A 19,802-nucleotide genomic window follows, 5' to 3' on the forward strand; every position below is an offset into this window, starting at 1 on the left:
AGGCCTACTTCATGATGTTGATCTTGAGGGAAGGTGTTGAGAGACCACGCTCAACATCATGTGATTACATGTGCATAGCACTAACACATATAGAGTGTTATAAAGGAAGGGGTTAGATGCCCTAACCTAACCCTAAATGGGTTTGTATATATTCTACATTTTCAACTAAATCTAGTGTACAGTTAATCATTTGTGGTGTGCTCTCTAGCTGTGCCCTCTCTCCTGAGCTCCACTCTTCTCCTCTCCTCTCCTCATATTTCGTCAACCTAATCTTCTTCTTCGACACTACCCATGGCTGGTATCAACCGTTGAACAACGATGATGGAACTCCATGACAATGCGACGATATAGACAGTGCGTTCCTTCTCGTAGTTTCCTGCTAGCACGCAGAGGCAACTGGATGTGAGCCGAGTGCAAGGTCCCCAATCTCGCCCCATAGCTGGCCACAAAGCTCCACAGGTCCTGGGAGGGGTTTAATTGTCGAGGGCTAAGAAGTTTAATATAGTCACGATTACCATAAGGATACAAGTGATTATGGGATCAAATTCCCCTCTGTACACGTGTCAACATTGCGGAGCTCCTCGAATCCTTTGTATTTTCACTGGCCCCATTTCCGCATGCATGAGGATGAAGGCCACCACATCCAACATTTCCATGAATCGCCCATGTTGATGTTGCTGGCATAGTCCAGGGAAGGCACCATGCTGCCCACAACACAGACGGAGGAAGGTTTCTAGCAACAAAGGCGCACAAACCCGGTCTACAAAGAGAAGAACGGCCAGGCCAGCCAATAGCCAACGGCCACGTGCAAGTGCAGGTATGGGTCGGGCCACGTGGAAAGCGTGGACATGGCCTGGCGCTAGCGGCGGTGCGGACGACGTGGCGTCGTGAGAGAGGGCAAAAACCATGCAGGAGGGTTGCAGCTGAGCGCGAGGTGGCGTCCTCAGAGCATCGAATTTGCGTGACTCATCTGAACTGCGTCTGGTGTTCGTTAAACTGGTATTTCTCTTGCTTTCCTGTTTGATCATTGGTCTTTATGGTGTTTTCTTGGACACCAACTTTGCTAATGACGCCAATCTATATTCAGCTTTGATCCTGCTGCATTGCCACAATGAAATTGTTGAATCTGGAACCATGTTGGCTTCAACGGAGAAGCTGGGACTTTGATCCGGTCCGGGAGCCTCTTGGAGCCGGCGATTTTGTAAAACACCGTCAGTTTTTCAAGGGCTCGTATGAATTGCAGCATAACGCTTTGGGGCTGAGTTGCAGTTACGAAAACGGGCATTCCAGGTCTGATTTAAAGTCTTTAGTCTTATGAACGTGAAGCATAGAAGGTCGGTTATAGGCTTCAGCGGCTGTCATGGGTCAAATAATGGCGCTGTCTTGTGTATCCAATCAAACTTATTGCTTGCTTCTCAGATGCGTGGTCAGATCCACGCCAGGACCGTTCGAAGTCTCATTGGACAGATCATCTAGGACCGACCCAAACTCCAAGGTTACTGCTCAGAATTCGTTCATTCTGTCGGCAGACCGGCCCCCTTGGAAAGAGGCACCTTCTCAGCAGATGACAAGCAGCGAGATGGATTTTCAGAGTAGTCAGGGCTCGGAGGATGCTGAACGTTGGAACGGTATAGAAGGCCTCAACCCTCATTAAACGTGTTAAGTGTCACTTCAGGCACTTCATATTGAGTCCAACATTGTGAAAGCGTGTTAATAACAAAAAATGCAAGGTTCATGTACATCGACGGACAAAGTGAAAAGACTACGAGTATACCATTCAAATTAACCAGGCTTGAAGCTAGGCCAAATGCACGAGTGGAAAAGTCTCAAAACTAAAGAAGCCTCGTACTATCACATTTGTCAACTACAACGTCCACAAAGTTCCTGAAAACTGTTAAAAGGGAACAAGTTCTTTACTGATCGTTCTTCACAAGCAGAACTGAAGAATTGGAACACGACACATGGAGATCGATATTATCAATGAACATGCCAACGAATTCAACTACAACTACAAAGACTTGCTTGGTGAAACCATGTGATAATATAGAAAACCAATACATAAAACAAATTAAAAAAGGCGCACATGTATGCGAGAAATATGGCATTGCTTGTGATAGAAAGTTCCATGCAAAACAATTTCTTTAGAACAATCAAACCACACAAGTTGCCACCGAATGATCAATACGTTGAACAAATCAGAGGCATGAATTGCATGTGAGAGGCTACTGAGGAGGGTGTGGTGTCAAGGAGGCCCTGTTTCAGAGCTTGGAATAAGGGCCAAGATGAGAGGAGATTTACAATGCTGTGCTGCTTTGTAGTGTGTGTCAGATATCACATGGAGAGCTTCCCAAGTGGTGGTGATTCTTCTTGTTGGAATACTAGGGTCAATACCCCATCTGTGCACCCTAAGGAGAGGGCTGCCACGTGTGTAGCAACAACAGCAGATCGTTGTTAGGGCAGCTATAAGGCCACCCTTGTAACCACATAGGACTGGCAGAAGTGCAGCCATGTAGACTCCTTTGCAGGTTGTTAGGAATGAACCAGCAAGGGTATCCTGCAGCGGAAGACTGATATAGCGTCCCAAGAATTACGCACTGGAAGTGTTTAACTACAGCCCTTGCTGACTTAGTCATCGTGTGCCTGATCCCCGGACCTTGCTGCACTAAATGTCAGCCTAGGTGTGCAGCCCTACACTGTTCAGCTTGCTCTAGACCTCTTGGAGTAGTTCCTAATGCTGCTGATCTGATGCTCCAATCTGCTGGACTGGTGAATGTAGAGTGAGGCCCCATAAGCCTCCTTTTATAGGGCTTGGAGAGGGCACATTTGCTGAGGTAGGGCTGGCCCTGCCTGGCCATGCGGCAGGCAGCCACTGGCCTGGGCCGTGCAGCCCCTACCCCAACATGTTCTAGGTCCTGATCTACTCCAAAAACCATCTTCAGACAGCCGTCTCTGCTGTCCTTCTGTTCCAGGCTCCTCCAGCCCTTGGATCCTGTGCAAACAATTCTGTACAGCCTGCTGTACTGCTCTATACCACTGTACCAGCCATGCCTACCGTTGCTGATGTCATCGCTGATGGATTTACTATGCAGTCAAGCTCCCTCCAATTGCTGACAGTCATGTGGCATAGCCGTACCACTGATGTCCACCTTGGTGGCTCTGAATTGCCAGGTATCTCCTTGGACCTGCTGCCCACATGGCAGCCCATGTGGCAGCCCCACTACATTGGCCACCCCCCCCATGCTCTCCTCATATGGGAGCTTACAGATTGGGAGGTCACCAAACCAATTCCAACACCCCCTCTCACCTATACATCTTGGCCTGATGCCATGGTAGCACCAGATGGCATGACCTCTTTCAGTCACGTACCCGCCTTCGAGCTCGAGCACTTCAGGTACCAGTATCCTCCAACTGTTCCCCTCATGATGGCTGAACAGCTTGAAGTCCAAGCACCATGCTCTCAGGGTCTATTACAAGCCATCCTCCATCTGGCAAGGCTTGCAATCAAATAACATACTCAAGAAATAAATTCCCAAGCTAATTGCAAATCACCTGGGCAATCTCCATGTGTAGTCCTATGATGTCCCTCTTTAAGTCACAGCTCTGAGGCCACATGTTTTGTCGAAGAATCCTCGTCAGCAATACTAGCAAACACCCAGATGGCTCCAGGCACTCATCACTGTCCATCTTCAAAAAGGTTTTTGTGCAGTCCTATGTTTGACATTGAGTACAGGATTGTGGTTGCAGATGCCTTGTCCAGGATGTGAATCAGAATTCAAAGGCAGCAGCCATATTTTCAGATTTGCAGGATCCCTCATGCCAAAGCCACCCTAACTTTAAATTGCATAATGGGTTGTGGTGCAAGTCAGAATTAATCTAGTGCCAGACTCACAATATAGGCAGCTGGTCCTGCAAGAAATGCATTCCTCTTCTATGGCTGGACATACATGTGTCACCAAGACTTATCAGACGGTTAGACAGAGTTTCTTTTGGGAAGGCATGTGGCGAGATGTGGTCAAATATGTTGCGGAATGCTTGCCTTGCCAATAGAATAAAGTGGACAGCAAACTACCAGCTGGTCTATTGCAACATTACCCATTCCAAACGGCAAATGGACACATATAGCAATGGATTCCATCACAGGCTTGCCTTCTACACAAAGGGGATGGATCATGAGACAGCATTTATGTCTAGCCGTCCACCTAAATTGGAATGATTTTTTCTTTTAGGGTTTCCAAGCATGCCAAATCTTGCCCGGCCAAGTCCCGGACCTGGCCAGCTTCCAGCTCACACCATCTCCTCCCCTTTCCTTGCAGCACCTACCCTAAAACCCTCAGTGAGGGAATTTGCTTCTTTCCCTAGACTAAACCCTAAATTCGCAACAGCCCTATACATCAATCGTGCAACCTAGTGTAGACTGGTCTCCTCATCTCAAATATGAACCCCTAACTCACGAATCTCTCTCCTTACTTCCTCAAGGATTTATCTTATACCCTCTTCACGAATTCTCTCTATCCCAATCCAAACAAATCTATAACTCTAATTGACGAAATCACAAGCTCTTGCAGGGTATCACAGGAATTTTCGAATTTTAGTCATACCTAACGGAAATCTCGTCCACACCTTCTCTCTTCAGAGATTCATACCTCAGGAGTTGGCTCTGATACCAACTGACACGACCCTAGCGCTCCTGAGAACTTGGACATGCAAACAAACACGAGAATTCAACCATAAAACAATGATGATAGCCGCAGGCATGCTCACCACCCAACCACGACATCCAAGACTTGGATGACCCCTCTAAGCCACAAGCTGAGTTGCTGGCACACTGGCACATCTCCCAACCAGCCAGGCATCCCATACCACCATTTGGCGCCCATAGGGGCCTTGGATCTACTGCTAGGCCTTGGGCTATGCTAGAAAGTAGGTGTGTGTTTGCAACACGATCCAGGATCTAGACCTGCAAGGAAGAGCCAAGCTTGCTCTAACTTGCATCCCAGACTCCAGAGTTGCCCTTAGTGGCATGTAATTAGGAAAGTAAAGTAGAATTTGACAAGTGGCTTGTTGCCAAGAAAGGGAGCCTAAGAGCTCATGTAATGATTCATTTTTGTTACGTTTGGACTTTATGTATGAACAGCTTTTATGCTGAACTCATGTACTTGATTTCTCTCTGATAATAAAAACCTTCGGGGGGGGTCCAGCCCGACGATTGTCCTGGGCCCTAGTGTATCTGTTGAGAGAGGGAGAGGGGGAGAGAAAAGAGAGTCTTTGCTGTCATTTACGAGTAAGATTTCCTAGAGAAATGAGAGCGAGAGGTTTCAGTTTCATTGGTATCAGAGCATAAGGATCTCCCTACCTTCCACGGTGGGAGCGACCAAGGGGAAAAGAACCGCAGGCCATTGCATGGGCAGCGAAGCTATTGTGACGCAAGTAGAGATTTGGGAGTGCAAATCTGAAGTCAGGCATGGTGACGGTGTAGACACGCTTTCACAAGGGGCATGTGCGTCTGATGAAGAGCTGGATGACGAAGATCTCCACGCAACGACACGCCTCTCCGTGAAGTGAATTATTCACGTGACGCTTACCTTGGCGTGCATCCCCGGGCGATCTCACGACGCCAAACGATCAAAAGGACCTGCAAAGGCCTTTCAATGTTGTCTGGAGGTTCTGATAGCGTGGAGGTTTCATGAAGCCAAATGCTACGTTGAAGACCCCAAAGGAGTATTCCGACGTGTGCGTTGACGGTTGGTAAGTGTGGGGTATCGAGGGGTGAATGAAAAGAGAAGAGCTTCCGAGGGGTTTGTTGTGAAGAAGGTGCAAAGCAGCGGGTCTTGCCATTGTTCCAATTTCTGGCGACATAGACTGAGGCGATGCGCGACATCGACCAGCCAAGCTAAGGTTTGAAACCTTAGGCTTACGTGGCAGTGTACAGTTCAGGTGCTGATGTGGCTCACACGTGACATCGACCAGCCAAGCTAAGGTTTGAAACCTTAGGCTTACGTGGCAGTGTACAGTTCAGGTGCTGACGTGGCTCACACGTGGCAGAGGCAGTCAATAGACACGTGGCACACAGGTGACGTGGTGTCCATACGTGCGAGCTGACGTGGCAGCCAGGTGCCATGCATGTGCATATGATGACGTGGCACTGACACATGGCAGACAGCTCAGTAGATGACGTGGCAAGACACGTGGCAGGCTGATGTGGCAAACCAGTGGTTAGAATTAACTCTGGTTAGTTAACCCTGGTCAGAGGTCTAGCTAACTTGACCCAACCAGACCAGTCTGGTCATTGTAACCAGACTGTGACCAGTCCAGTTAGTCCAGTTGAGAGCCAACCAGACCAGAGCCAGTTAGTCTGGTTAGAGTAACCAGCCGGTTACCCATCTAGTTACTGTCCAAAAAAAAAGAGAAAAAGACAGTTGCAGAGACTATTTCTGCTAGCAGTTTCCGCTTATCTGCGAGGGTATTTACTATCAGAAAAAGCAGAAACACAGTAAAATCAGAGATTTGCAGAAAAAGAATATGCATGCCTTGTGCTTAGGAAAAGATGAGTCAGATGCATTCTGAGTGCTTTTTGCAACAGCGAGAAAAGGGGCAATATAGTTGTTGATGCCTTGGCAATTTTGTGGGTTTATGCTTTGAATTGGCAGCCCATTACTGGTACATGTTGTGAATGCAAGACACCTCTTGTTGAGGTACTTTCTTTCTGAAAAGCAAAGGCAACGTGCATCAGTTGCATACACAGTGTGTGTAAGAAATTTGCAGATCTCAGACAAGTTGTAAGAAAATGGCTCAATCACCTATCCAGTGGGATTCACAAGATAGGGATGCACATCCAAGACAGAGAAGTGTGCAATAAACTCAACAAGAATTTGAGCAGATGGTACGCACTCGTATGCAGGAGATGGAAAATCTCAGAAGGGATCCAAGAGCTCAGCATTTGTTTCAAGCAGAAACTATGCCTAATGCAGCATATGATGTGCCAATGCCAGAGGCACACTCTTGTGTACAGCCAGAGAAAGAGAGAATTCATAGGGGACGGTCTCATAGCAGGAAGAGATCGAGGCATCATCACCGATCTCCAAGTCCTTCACCGTCTACCTCGAGCTCGACTTTGTATCTTCTTCTTTATCAAATAAACCATCTAGGAAAAGAAGGAAACACAAGAAGTCTAGGAAGAGTAAGTCTTCCAGAGAGACCAAAGAATTCAAGGAGGGAGGTAAATCTGTCAAGTTTATGACCTATAATGGACAATATGGTCATACAAACAAAGCATTGCAGTTCATCAGGTAGTTTGATGTTGCATTCGGTACAAAAAAGTTTTTAGAATCCTCCAAGTTAAGAATGGTCTGTTTGCACTTGACAGCGACAGCTAGTGCATGGTGGAGTGCATAGACCACAGATGGGTCAGCCCCAAAGAGTTGGAAGGACTTCAAGAAAGCCTTCTACCAGCAGTTTATGCCTAAACAGTTTAGAGATCATGTTCTTCAAGATTGGGACAGTTTGGATATGGATGCAAGAGATACAGTGGATGTGTACAACCAAAAGTTTTGGGATGCTTATTTGCAGGTTGCACCTTTCAAAAAGATCTCCAAAGGAACCCAAATGAGAAAGTACAGAGCAGGTCTTAGTCCAAGAATTCAGGCAGTAGTGAATGCTTTGGGGGCAAAGAACATTCAAGACCTTATGCATTCATCTTCAGTAGCTAGTCTTGTGCCGTTACAAGATCCATCCACAGTACTATCCTTGCATGCACGACTTGTTGAAAGGAAGAAAACTGATTTTTCAAAATCAGAAAAGAAAGAGTATCCCAAGGTTGAAAAGAAAGGATTTCAACCTCAGAAGCCGAGGGGTACTCAGTTTTCAAAGTCATATAAAGGCAAATCCCCATTCACTCCTAAACAGATAGCTGAATTTCGCAGAGATGGGAAATGCTTTAAGTGTGGCAAAGAGGGGCATGTGGCTGCCCAGTGCCCAGAAAAGCCTTCAACTTCGAAGGGAAAAGAGGCAGAGAAGCCACAAGGATGGCAAAAGCCAATGGCAGGAGGAATTCATGACATACTGGGTCATGTTCCAAGCCCAGAAGAACGAGAACTGCTGCTATCATGGGGCAAAGTCAGAGACCAGCAAGCGTTGATGTTCTTTGATCCAGAGGTTACTGATAATTTCATATCAGAGGACCTAGCCCTGAGGCTGGGAATAAAGACGGAGGAGTTGGGCAGGGCTTTGGATGCCGATCAGATGTTTTGTGGGAACCCTGTGCCAGTCACTCCCTTGATAGGCAAGCTCCGTCTTCATGTTCAAAGTTATGTGGATCAGGAAGACTTCTTCATTTCTCCACTGAAACATCATGATGTAGTCTTGGGTATGCCTTGGTTCCATCGCAAGGCAGTGAAGTTGAATCTTCCTGAAAGAGTGCTGGAGTTTGTACATAGGGGCAGAGTATATCGTGTGGTTGCTAGGAATAGAGGGGAAACTATTCCCATTGTATCAAATAGTTCTGTTGGAAAAGAAATAAAGTCTGCAGTTTCAGCGTACATGATTTTTGTAAAAGAGAGAGATGTGGAAATGCATGCTGAAATAAGCGAGGCAGATCAGAATAAATTTCAGTTTCTTGAAAATTTTAAAGATTGCTTTTCTGACACTTTGCCAGGGGAGCTACCCCCTGAGAGACCTGAGGATCATGGCATAGAACTCATTCCTGACAGCGAGCCACCCAATAGGCCCCAATTAGAGTTAGTGCAACTCAGCGAGAAGAGATTATGACTCAGGTGCAGGACTTGTTGTCTAAGGGGTTGATTCAGCCCAGTTCTTCTCCTTTTTGTTCCCCTGTACTACTAGTACAGAAGAAAGATGGCTCATTCCGTATGTGTGTCGATTACCACGCTCTGAACAAAATGACCATCAAGAATAGATTCCCTATTTTGCGCATTGATGATGTGCTGGATCAATTAAATGGAGCTTCAATTTTCAGCAGGATAGACTTAAAGAGTGGCTATCACCAAGTGAGGATACAGCCTCAAGATGTGCACAAGACAATGTTCCGCACTACTTTTGGGTTGTACGAATATCTGGTGATGCCTTTTGGATTGACAAATTCCTCAGCTATGTTTCAAGAGCTGAGAAATCATCAGCTCTATGCAAACAGCAAGAAAAGTGAATTCTTCCTCGAAGAAATCCATTACTTGGGGCATATAATATCCAAAGATGGGATACGGATGGATCCGGCAAAGATCCGTGCCATTCACGAATATAGCATTTTGCGGATATAGCCGCTCTGCTCCATGATCTTACTAAGAAAAATGCAGCTTTCAGATAGGGAATTCCTCAAAAGACAGCCTTCATCACACTCAAAGAGAGGCTGACTACAGAGCCAAATCTTAATAGTTCCAGATTTGTATCAGCCATTTGATGTGGATTGTGATGCTTGTGGGGAATGTGTTGGGGCTGCATTACATCAGAATGGACATATAGTAGCATACGAGAGCCGAAGATTGCGTGATGCTGAAAGATATCTGGGAATCTATAAGAAAGAGTTATTGGCTATAATCCATGCCATCCATACATGGAAGCATTATCTTTTGGGTGCAGATTTTACAGTTAAAACAGTTCACCAAACTTTGAGATATTTTCCAACTCAGACAAAGCTTTCCGAGAAGCATATGAAATGGGCAAATATGCTGTCAATGTATCATTTTCAGATTGTCCATACCCCAGGAATTTGGAACAGAGTGGCAGATGCCTTGTCCCGAAGACCCCAGGTCAACAATGTGACTATTGCTTATCATCAGGACCTGGAAGGCATGAGGGAGCAATATGGTAATGATGCAGATTTTGGCGAGATTTTACAGCAAATGCAAGAGGGGCAGTCCACCAGTCACTATTCCCTGAAAGATGGGTATCTAATGAAAGATGACTGCCTATGCATCACCCAGGAGATGAGGAAAAAGATTTTGGAGGAATGCCATGCACCTCCCTATGCTGGACATAGAGGAATTACAGCAACAACTCTAGCACTAGAGAGGTATTTCTTTTGGCAAGGGATGCGAAAAGATATACATCAGTTTGTTACTGAATGCCTTATGTGTCAAAAAGTGAAGTATGATTGACGGAAGGCACCTGGCCTACTTATGCCTCTTCCCGTGCCTCAGGCACCGTGGGAAAGTATTACAATGGACTTCATTTTTTATTTGCCAAGATCAAAGTTAGGGAATGATGGGATTTGTACTATCATTGATAGATTCAGCAAACAAGCTCATTTCATTCCGGTTCGCAAAACCATAAAGGCAGATCATATGGCTAAGCTTTTCATGGCACAAATCTTTAAGCACCATGGTATGCCTAAGTCCACTGTTAGTGATCGAGATCCCAAAATGACTAGTCTATTCTGGAGAGCTTTATTTGATAATATGGGGACGAATCTGAATTTTTCTTCTTCTTTCCATCCCCAGACAAATGGTCAAAGTGAAGTAGCAAATTCTACAGCATTGGATATGTTGAAATGCTACGTGGGTGACCAAGGTTCAGACTGGGAAAAGTACCTACCATTGGTAGAGTTTGCTTACAATAATACAGTACACAGCTCTACAGGGAAAGCCCCCTTTGAGGTCATTTATGGGAAGGTGATTCTGCCACCTATCCTGAGGACCAAGGATGAAATATTTGCAGCTGATCAGTTTGTGAGAGACCTCCAGACAGCTTACAGCCAAGTCCAGACAGCAATAGAAAGGTCTCAAGAGAAACATAAAAGAGCTGTAGATAAGCATAGGAGACAGTTAGATCTCAAGGAAGGGGATTGGGTACTTTTGGAGTTCGAGAAAGCTAGGCTCCGCAAGTTTAAAGGCAAACAGAAAGTGTATGCAAAGTTATCTCCCAGATACTATGGCCTTTTCAGGGTTACAGAAAGAATAAATGAGGTTGCATACAGGTTGACATTGCCAGAGCATTGGAGGATTCACAATGCATTCCATGTGAGTCTTCTAAAGAAATTCCAGGGGCCAGAGCTACAGAGCGAGTATCAGAGGATCCACCAAAAGTGGATGAGCTGGAGGAGGTCCTTGAGCTAGAGCATATTGTGTACCATACCGTACACAAAGGCCCTCAGGGCAAGGAGTTTTACAGGTATCTTGTAAAATTCAAGAATTATACGGCATTAGATGCCAAATGGATGGATGAAGACATGTTATCCGATCATCCACAGCTTCTGGATGTTTACAAGGAAGCTTTTCAGTTGAGGTCAACTGAATAGAAGGCGAGGGGATGTCACCACAATGTAAATATCCTAAGTCAAAGTACAGTTGACCATTTATTTGATCGTAATTAAAGAGTTTTCATATGTGTTAATTATGGTCAAAGAGTTCTTTTAATGGTCAAAGAATTGACTACAGTCAAAGATACTTGACCCTGGTCAAGTAAACCTGACTTCGGTCAGGGAGACTTGGTTTATTACCAAGAGGGTTAACTGCACTTAACCAGAGAACCACAGAGCTGACTACGGTCAGAGAGTGTTGACTTCGGTCAATGAGACTTGGCATGCGCCAAGAGGGTTAACTCCGGTTAACCAAGATGTGCCAACTTCGGTTGGAGAGTTGTGCCAACTTCGGTTGGAGAGACTTTACTATAATTAAGGCACCTCGACCCTTGGTCAAAGCCTCTTAATTATAATGAAGAGGGCTGACTTCGGTCAAACAGAGAATAAATATATATATTTTTGTATTTGTTAAGTGTGCACATGTGTTCAGTGGGGACGCCCACCATGACTAGAATTAGTCCACAGTGTGTTATTTGCATGCAAAGCACTAACAATTAATGGGTACCATGGTGGTGCGCTTTAATTAATTGTTGTAGGTACTAGGAAGAGTTATTTTCCTAAGCGTTACGGGAGCCTAACAAGAGTCTAGGAGGTGGTTCGCATGACCAAGTGCTTCGAAGACTATAGAGTTGCCCTTAGTGGCATGTAATTAGGAAAGTAAAGTAGAATTTGACAAGTGGCTTGTTGCCAAGAAAGGGAGCCTAAGAGCTCATGTAATGATTCATTTTTGTTACGTTTGGATTTTATGTATGAACAGCTTCTACGTTGAACTCATGTACTTGATTTCTCTCTAATGAATAAAAACCTTCGGGGGGGTCCAGCCCGACGATTGTCCTAGGCCCTAGTGTATCTGTTGAGAGAAGGAGAGAGGGAGAGAAAAGAGAGTGTCTTTGCCATCCTTTACGAGTAAGATTTCATAGAGAAATGAGAGCAAGAGGTTTCAGTTTCACTGGGCACTACACAGAGGCGGATCTATCAGGATTCAGGCAAGTACCACGATGTCAGACCACTCTCCAGTGGTACTTCACTTGGATCAGCCCCGCCGAGGTCTCCCCTAGAAGGGGGTCCGCATTTCAGAGGACCTCCTGCAGGACGAGGAGATTCAGCAGGTCATGGCGGGGATTTGGGAGCAATCAGAGATGGCATCGGTGAGGGCTGGGCTACATGGATGGCCGATGCGATTCAGAGGAGCAATGAGGAGCTGCAGGCTCACGCCCTTCGGCTGAGGAGTACCCTTCAGGAGCGAGAGCGGGCTTTGAGGAGAGACCTCGCCTCCATCGAGAGGCTCAGGGAGCAGGACCCAGTGTCTCAGTGGCTTAGGGACAGATTCAAGAGCGCTCATCTCGAGCTCTAGGACACAGAGGTGCGGGGGGCTGAGTTCTCCTATCATTCCTCCCGGGCCCGATGGGTGCAACAAGGGGATAGGATGACGAAGCAGTTCTTTCAAACCACTGGGCCCCGATTGGCAGGCACATAGCTACAGCATCTCCGGGACTCACAGGGCTTCATGCACACTGACCCGCATGAGTTTCTGGACATGACCATGGATTTCTACAGCCAGCTCTTTCAGACGGAGAGGATGACCCCAGTTGGTCTTGTGGCGCGAGAGCTAGTTTGGGATCACGTTCCATCAGTAGTCTCGCAGGACTTATGCAGCAGACTTGAGGAGCCTTTCACAGATGAGGAGCTCTAGGAAGCCCTCAAGGCTCTCCCGACCCAAAAGTGCCCAGGTGAGGATGGCTTGACTCCGCCTTCTTCTGGAACTTCTGGTAGATTATCTCCACCCCTTTCCGTCTAGCTTGCCAAAAGAGTTTTGACACAGGCCTTCTCCCTCAGTCTTTGAGCAGGGGGTGGATTTGTTTGATCCTGAAAGGGGGAGATAGGTCAGACATCCGACAGTGGAGGCCGACCACTCTACTTGATACTGCATACAAGATCCTCACCAAGGTCTTGAGTTTGTGGTTACGGCCCCATCTTACCAACATCATCCATGACACACAGACTGGGTTTGGTCCAGGAGCGTAGCATCCTGGACAACATCTTCACGTTCTGGGAGGTAGTGGATTGGTCCAGAGAGGAGTCACAGCCGTTGGCCGTCCTTCTCTTGGACTTTGAGAAGGTCTACGATAGGGTGGAGTAGTCTTTCTTGGAGGGCACTATGAGGAGATTGGGTTTCTCAGCCAGATGGGTCAGAGGAGTTTCAGCGTTATATGCTGGGAGCTCTAGCTAAATGCTTATCAGAGGACACACAGTCGAGGCCTTTCCTCTCTCTCGCTCAGTCCGCCAAGGCTGCCCACTTGCTCCCTTCCTCTTCTTGTTTGTGGCGAAGGCTTTGGGCTACTATTTGAGATCACAGGTGGCGGGTCTCACAGGGTTAAAGCTCCCAATCAGACAAGAGGAGGAGCTACTTGACTCGAAGTTTGCAGACGACACGGCCTTGTATGTTGAGGGCACCATAGCGAGTCTGGAGAGAGTCAGGGGCACCCTGGCTATTTATTGTGAGGCCTCGGGGGCACAGATCAACTGGATGAAATCTATAGGTTTCTTCACAGGCTTCGAGGAGACACAGGAGATTCGGGAGTGGGGGAGTGACTTTGGCTTCAATTGGATACCGCGGGCCCAGACAGCGAGATGCCTCGGATGCTAGGTGGGTATTGACATTACAACAGAGCAGCAGATTGCCCCGGTCCTTGAGAGTGTTCGGCACAAGCTTCTCTATTGGAGCTCGGCCAAACTCTCCTTAGCAGGTCGTGCCTTAGTGGCAAACCGGGTCCTTCTTGCCACGGCTTGGTATATCGCCTCCTGCTGGTGCTTTCACAAAGGTTGCATTGGGCTGCTCCGACGGTTGGTACGGAACTTCCTTTGGGCAGGTTCAGATGGCATGAGGAACACTAGGGCCCGAGTAGCTTGGCAGACAGTGATCATGCCGCAGGCACTGGGAGGCTTGGGTGTCATTGATCCAGAGATGCAGAGCAGGGTCCTTTTGGGCAAGTTGGTGGTTCGTGGCCTCACCCTAGTTGCAGAGCCTTGGAAGCTCCTTTTATAGCGAGGGCTTCTGAGGAACACCCCACACACTGGGGAGCATTGGCAGCATTCACATCGATGGATCTTCTCAGAGACCCTCCTTGTGGGGAAGGCTCCCCCCTAATGAGGAGTCTTCACAGGGTATGGCAGAGACTGGCAGGGGGTCTCATCCGTGCTCTGCCCAGATGCAGAAAGGAGTTTGAGCGCCAGCCCCTTATGTGGCACCCAGAGATCAGAGATCAGGAGGGCCGTATGCTCGGACAGCGGACTCACATTGGTTGGGCACAATGGGACAGTGGTCCAGCAGGGTCCTTTGGCTGTTGGAGCAGACTACCTATGGAGACAGAGGCGAGGCTTGATGCCCTAGCGCATCTGCGAGAGGCAGGGTAGCGGATGGGCGAGATTGACTCAGCCATTCCGGAATCCTGGTGGGAAGGACTTCACGTTTGGAGAGACAGCAGATGGTTGGGGAAGTTTTCCAGTACTGGTGTTCCCTTGAGGATGTTGATGCAGCGCGGCAGCACACGCACTCCGGCTTCTTCTGTGTAGGACTTGGAGGCCTACTTTAGCCACTCACTGAGAGTGATCCCGAGATGGATGGGAGTCTTGATGGGATACACTGGCAGATGATCAAAGTGGTGGGCCGTTTGGGGAAGGAATGGTACATTGACCCTCCCAGTATTTCAGAGCAAGATGCCTCTAGATGATGCCTTTGGCTGTGGGAGGGTAGACCCTTGAGGGAGGTCCAGTGGGATCTGGGAGAGTCGTTCTGGCCCTCCAGGGGCGGCCCAGCGGAGCAGGTGGATGAGGTGCCCTTCTTTTCCTACACCACACGGATTGGTAGGAGGCTTAAAATATTCAATAGTAGACGCACATGTGACATTATATACTATATAGTAATATAGTGACAACTTATAGGATAGCTTGTTTAGATCATGTCCTTAACCATGGTCCGTTAGAAACTGCACATGCCACTTAAAATTTCATACTAATAGCAAATAGCAATCATTTTTACAAATTAGAACTTTAAAGTATTCCATGTGACAACTCACAGAAATAAGGTATCAAAGTTGAAACTGAAAACTAAATAGTATCATGATTCATAATAAGGTATTAAGATGAATCATGACTCAAAAGTCATGTCTCATCACTCTTGACTCAGGTCTGAAAATAGAGTGTCAAACTGAAAAATAAATAGTGCTAAGTGAAAAATTATAAGTATCAAGAATTCTTGAGTTGGACTTTCATCAGTCAAAAGTCATGAGTCATGATTCCTGACTCAAGACTCATCCTCATCATATGAAGACCTGAAACCCCTGTTTGTGGTAGTGTTGCCCTCATTATCATATTGTGGCTCCACTACAGCCACAGCAGTGTCCTTCTAACAACTCTATGGCGTGAATGAGTGACGTGTCTATCAATGGTCCCAAGCTCCTATGGAGCTGTATGTATATCTGCTCCCCATCCTCTTGCAATGAATCATAAGTACGTAGCATATTGATGTCAATCTTTGTGGGATCTACCTGCATATAGGTTCCAAGTTTGAAGTTACAACCTGGATTACATTTTCTATTCTCTTAAACATAGTACCTTAACGTTCAAGAGTCAAGTGACAAGTTGCAACTTGCAAGTTTTTTCAGTGTTTGATATTTACTATACTTGCATCGTACCTTCAAATACTTACAATTGCATTATCAGTGATAACCAAGATCACATTCTCTTTTTTTTTTTTTTTCCAAAGAAAGGAACCTTCTATTAATGCTTGAAAGATTTTCATACAAGATAGCAGCCCCGAAGGTGCTGAGTATGGAAAAAGCCTGGAACAGGCCGGTTTTTCTTTCAGCCTTTTCCAGTGGGAGGACTATACAGCCAGTGAATCCCTCGTGGAGTGAAGATGTAGAAAATACCTGCAGGCCAAGCCTTGTAGAAACGAGTACGCCTCTTGATGGTCGCCCTGGAGCTTGGAGTCCCGCGCTTCCCGGTGGACCGTAGAGGGTAAATGATATCCTGCCATATGGCAACTAGGGTAGCCGCGGGTGGAACTAGGTGCTCACCCATCACAAGACTGCAGCGAGCCACCCAAATGTTCCAAGCTGTGATGCTGGCTACCACCTCCTAGACACTGTCCTCCTTAGGAGGAGGAGGAGCTAGCCTGTCAGGGGGGACTGCCTCGTGGAGTGCGATTCTCCGAATGCTCTGACCCTGTATCCGGTAGGTTGGGGAGATCTCATCAATCTGAAACACGCGTCCTCCATTTGTCAACTAAGCCACCATCCCCCAGGTCTAGTCTCTATGAAGACTCTGCATATGTGTCATGATCCTGAGGGCCCCCATCCAGATCCTCGCTGCGCTACGACAGCTCCACAGGCAATGCGGGATAGTCTCCAAGGCACCATTGGAGCAACGATGGCACTGCCCATCCATTCGCATCTGGTCCAATTACGGTCCGATGGGCAAGCCTCCGTGGGCGGCCAGCTAGAAGAAGTAAGAGATCTTCCTCGGCCACAAGCTGGACTACAACTGCGTCCAGAACCTGGAGTGCACATCCCGGGGCACTTGCTGGGTAACCCAATGTCTCTCCCTCGGTCCAAAAAATGATATCTTACCTGGAAATTCTACAACTTTTCAAGATTTGCCAAAACACTATGACATCAATTAGAATGAACACATAAAATGCAGATTGATATTCTTCTAAGGGTCCCCTATCAGAGAATCCAAGGAATTGCCAGTCTGATCATGGTCGTTATTTGTCTCATATATCTTTTGAAGAGAAGGATTAAAGTAGTGGACTTTGATTTGTGCTTCAGGCACAAGGCACAAAAGTAGTGCTAGACAAAGAACCAGATTATGTCCCTCCTCCCTGATATTGCATCTTAAAATGGCTTGTTGTATATTGTACCTACTGTAGTCAAGACTCAGTCAGATGCCCTTTCTTTTCTCCATGGCCAACAGTATGCTTTTTAAAGAGGAGAATGACAAAAACGTTTTGTGTTTGTTCCTCAGACACATGGTGTGAAGGTGATACTAGACGAAGGGCAAGATCGCACCCCTCCTCCCTGCAAGGCTCAAATCGAAGTGCAGGTGGCATGTTTATGAACACGGTTGGAGCAAAGGGACCTGCTGTGACTAGAACAGGTAGAATACACGGTAAGTGGTTTAAGATTGCTTCTGCCAGATTCATTATCAACGGTTTTGGGCGTGATAGCTAAGTGTTTCTTGAAGCTAAGCAAGTATTGGTCCAAATTTTTGCCTTACCAGGCCCTATTGGTGTATTTATGGCTTTGGTGGTTGCGGTTATTGCAATTTCGGCCGCTGCAAAAAGGAGGTTTCTTGCAAATTCAGGACATAATGTACTCTTATTCCACCTCTAATCTCACAGTTGACACCTTTCATTCAGCACCATGGATTATTAACTGTTTGTGTGAAGTGCTAAATATGGTTTCTCTGTTTACGTGAGGATATGTGTACTATCCTCGACACGTTGGTTGAAAGTACTATCCTTGACACATCAGGTTAAAAAGTGAATTTGAGTGGTTTGACTGGAGGGTGTTGATCGACCTTGTTCACTAGCAACAAAGCTTAAGATTTATATTTTCCTTGTAGTTTGATCTGTTCTTTTGATGTTCCTTTGCAGAAACTTTGTTCCGATTGTGATGGGTTTGGACTGCTTTTATGTCACCTCTGTAGAGGTCGTGGAACAGTTGTGTGGGAAGGAAAATTCAGGCATTTGGATCCATGTCCTCTATGCTTTGGATCTCGTTATGAAAAGGTAACTTGCCCAGGAAATTGTATCATGTAATGTCTCATATGTTGTATTACTTGGATTAAATGTTTCTTCTTTACAGTACTTACATAGCACTTGCCAAATCAGTCCTTGGGAAAAGGAGAGGAGAGGCATGAACACACATGGAGAGCACATAAGATACATCTGAATTGTGAGCAAGAAACAAACTTAGGAGAGGTATACTCACACATATGAAGAGCCCTAAGGGCCAGGGGAGGACACAGTTTGAACAGTAGGCAAGGAAAAAATTAAAAAAATCCGGCAAGATGAATAAATACACATTGATGTCTCAAGTGAGTAGCATGTGGTTGCAAAATAAGGGATCTTGATGTACTTTGTCATACGCCATAGAAAGTAGGTAGGGTACTGAATGCTATTTTGTCTTTGTCATCAACATTAATATAAATTCTATTTGCCAGTGTTCCACGTGCGGTGGGGTACAAATAAAAAAGGTTAGTTCTTTGAAGCTTCCTCAAAATATGCGGAGGAGAAACAGAGACAAGTAAGTTAGGGAAATCACCTAGCTTTCTAGCAAGCTGTATCTATCGCAAGATCAGTAAACTTCAAGATGTAGGCATGCAGTATTACATTTTCAGAATGAATCCCATCTAAATTCTTGTTGTAGTTGTGCAACGTAATCTTCACAAGTTAGAAACCCCATCTAAATTCTTGTTGTACTTCTGCAACGTAATCTTCACAAGTTGCGATGCCAGTTGCAGCTAATCAAAATTAAAAGGGATTTGAGCTCCATACACAGTGCACATATTCATATTCAACTTTGTAAGTTGTCCAACTTTCCAATCTCACCAAAATTCGGTATAATCAAACTGGATGCCATTTTGTGCTCTACAAAGAATTTTGGAGGATGTACCCTCCATATCCATATATTTTGGTCGAGGTTTACCTTGTGTATGGTATGTTTAAATTTTTGTAATTCTTGGATCTTTTTTAGTGTAAATTGGCACATTCTGGCTAATAATTTAGTGTTCCCAGTCAATTAACCTTGGGTTGCAGAATTGTATTATTTGATTGAATAGAATCTTGCATTTCAATTGTGCATTATGTATGATCTCCTTGTTGACTTGCCCTCTCTTTTCTAATGCCGAGCATTAATTTTGAGTTTATTTACATGTATGCATGTGGTTGTGTTCCGTCGGCCTTGGGATTATTGAGTGGACATCTTGCATTCACTCTTGCATTTTGTAAATCACCTTGTTGATGTACTTTCTATTTTCTAAAAAATAAGAGGGAAACATAGTTAGAGAAGTGTATATCATTGGGTAATATGTATAATGCTATATTGGGGATACTTTTGCCCAATGCTATACACTGCTCTCTCTCTCTCTCTCTCTCTCTCTCTCTCTCTTTCCCTCTCTCTCTCCCCTCTCCCCCTGCTCCCTCGCCTAGCTCCCCACCCATCTCCACGCCGCTGTTCCCTCCCATCTCCAAGCTGTTGCTACCTGCCATCTCCACGCTGCTGTTCACACTGCATTGCTGGACCTTAGCCCCGCCATAGCCTGCACCACAGATATACATATACTTGCCATAGCCTCGCCACAGCTTAGACTCGGCATTTCCTTGCCACAGCCTCACCATTGTCTGGCCACAGCACCGCCTTAGCATCACCTTAGCGCTTTGCACCTTACCCTTTGCTGCCGGGTGAACACTCCAAGCCCCCCTGGAGCT

The 19,802-nt window shown here is 46.1% G+C and overlaps 1 protein-coding gene across 1 annotated transcript; it reads left to right on the top strand.

Annotated features, from left to right (window-relative positions):
• Positions 1-928: 928 nt before the first annotated feature.
• Positions 929-19,045, top strand: LOC147879528 (uncharacterized). The gene is made up of 8 exons (XM_087372094.1): positions 929-999; positions 1,088-1,290; positions 1,420-1,628; positions 17,336-17,479; positions 17,591-17,682; positions 17,967-18,101; positions 18,536-18,618; positions 18,830-19,045. Exons 2-8 carry the CDS (start codon positions 1,112-1,114, stop codon positions 18,837-18,839), a joined length of 852 nt encoding a protein of 283 aa, XP_087228220.1. The 5' UTR covers positions 929-999; positions 1,088-1,111; the 3' UTR covers positions 18,840-19,045.
• The last annotated feature ends 757 nt before the right edge of the window (positions 19,046-19,802 follow it).

The sequence above is a fragment of the Dipteris shenzhenensis genome, chromosome 33 (assembly GCF_047967505.1).
Source record: "Dipteris shenzhenensis isolate YYH24624 ecotype China chromosome 33, Dip_SZ_1.0, whole genome shotgun sequence".
Taxonomy (NCBI): domain Eukaryota; kingdom Viridiplantae; phylum Streptophyta; class Polypodiopsida; order Gleicheniales; family Dipteridaceae; genus Dipteris; species Dipteris shenzhenensis.

Excerpts from the sequence above, each read along its gene's own strand:
- LOC147879528 (XM_087372094.1), top strand. The coding sequence starts at position 1,112 with ATGAAATTGTTGAATCTGGAACCATGTTGGCTTCAACGGAGAAGCTGG. Across the intron at positions 1,291-1,419 it reads TACGAAAACGGGCATTCCAG|ATGCGTGGTCAGATCCACGC; the intron begins GTCTGATTTAAA and ends CTTGCTTCTCAG. Across the intron at positions 17,683-17,966 it reads TTGCAAATTCAGGACATAAT|AAACTTTGTTCCGATTGTGA; the intron begins GTACTCTTATTC and ends GTTCCTTTGCAG.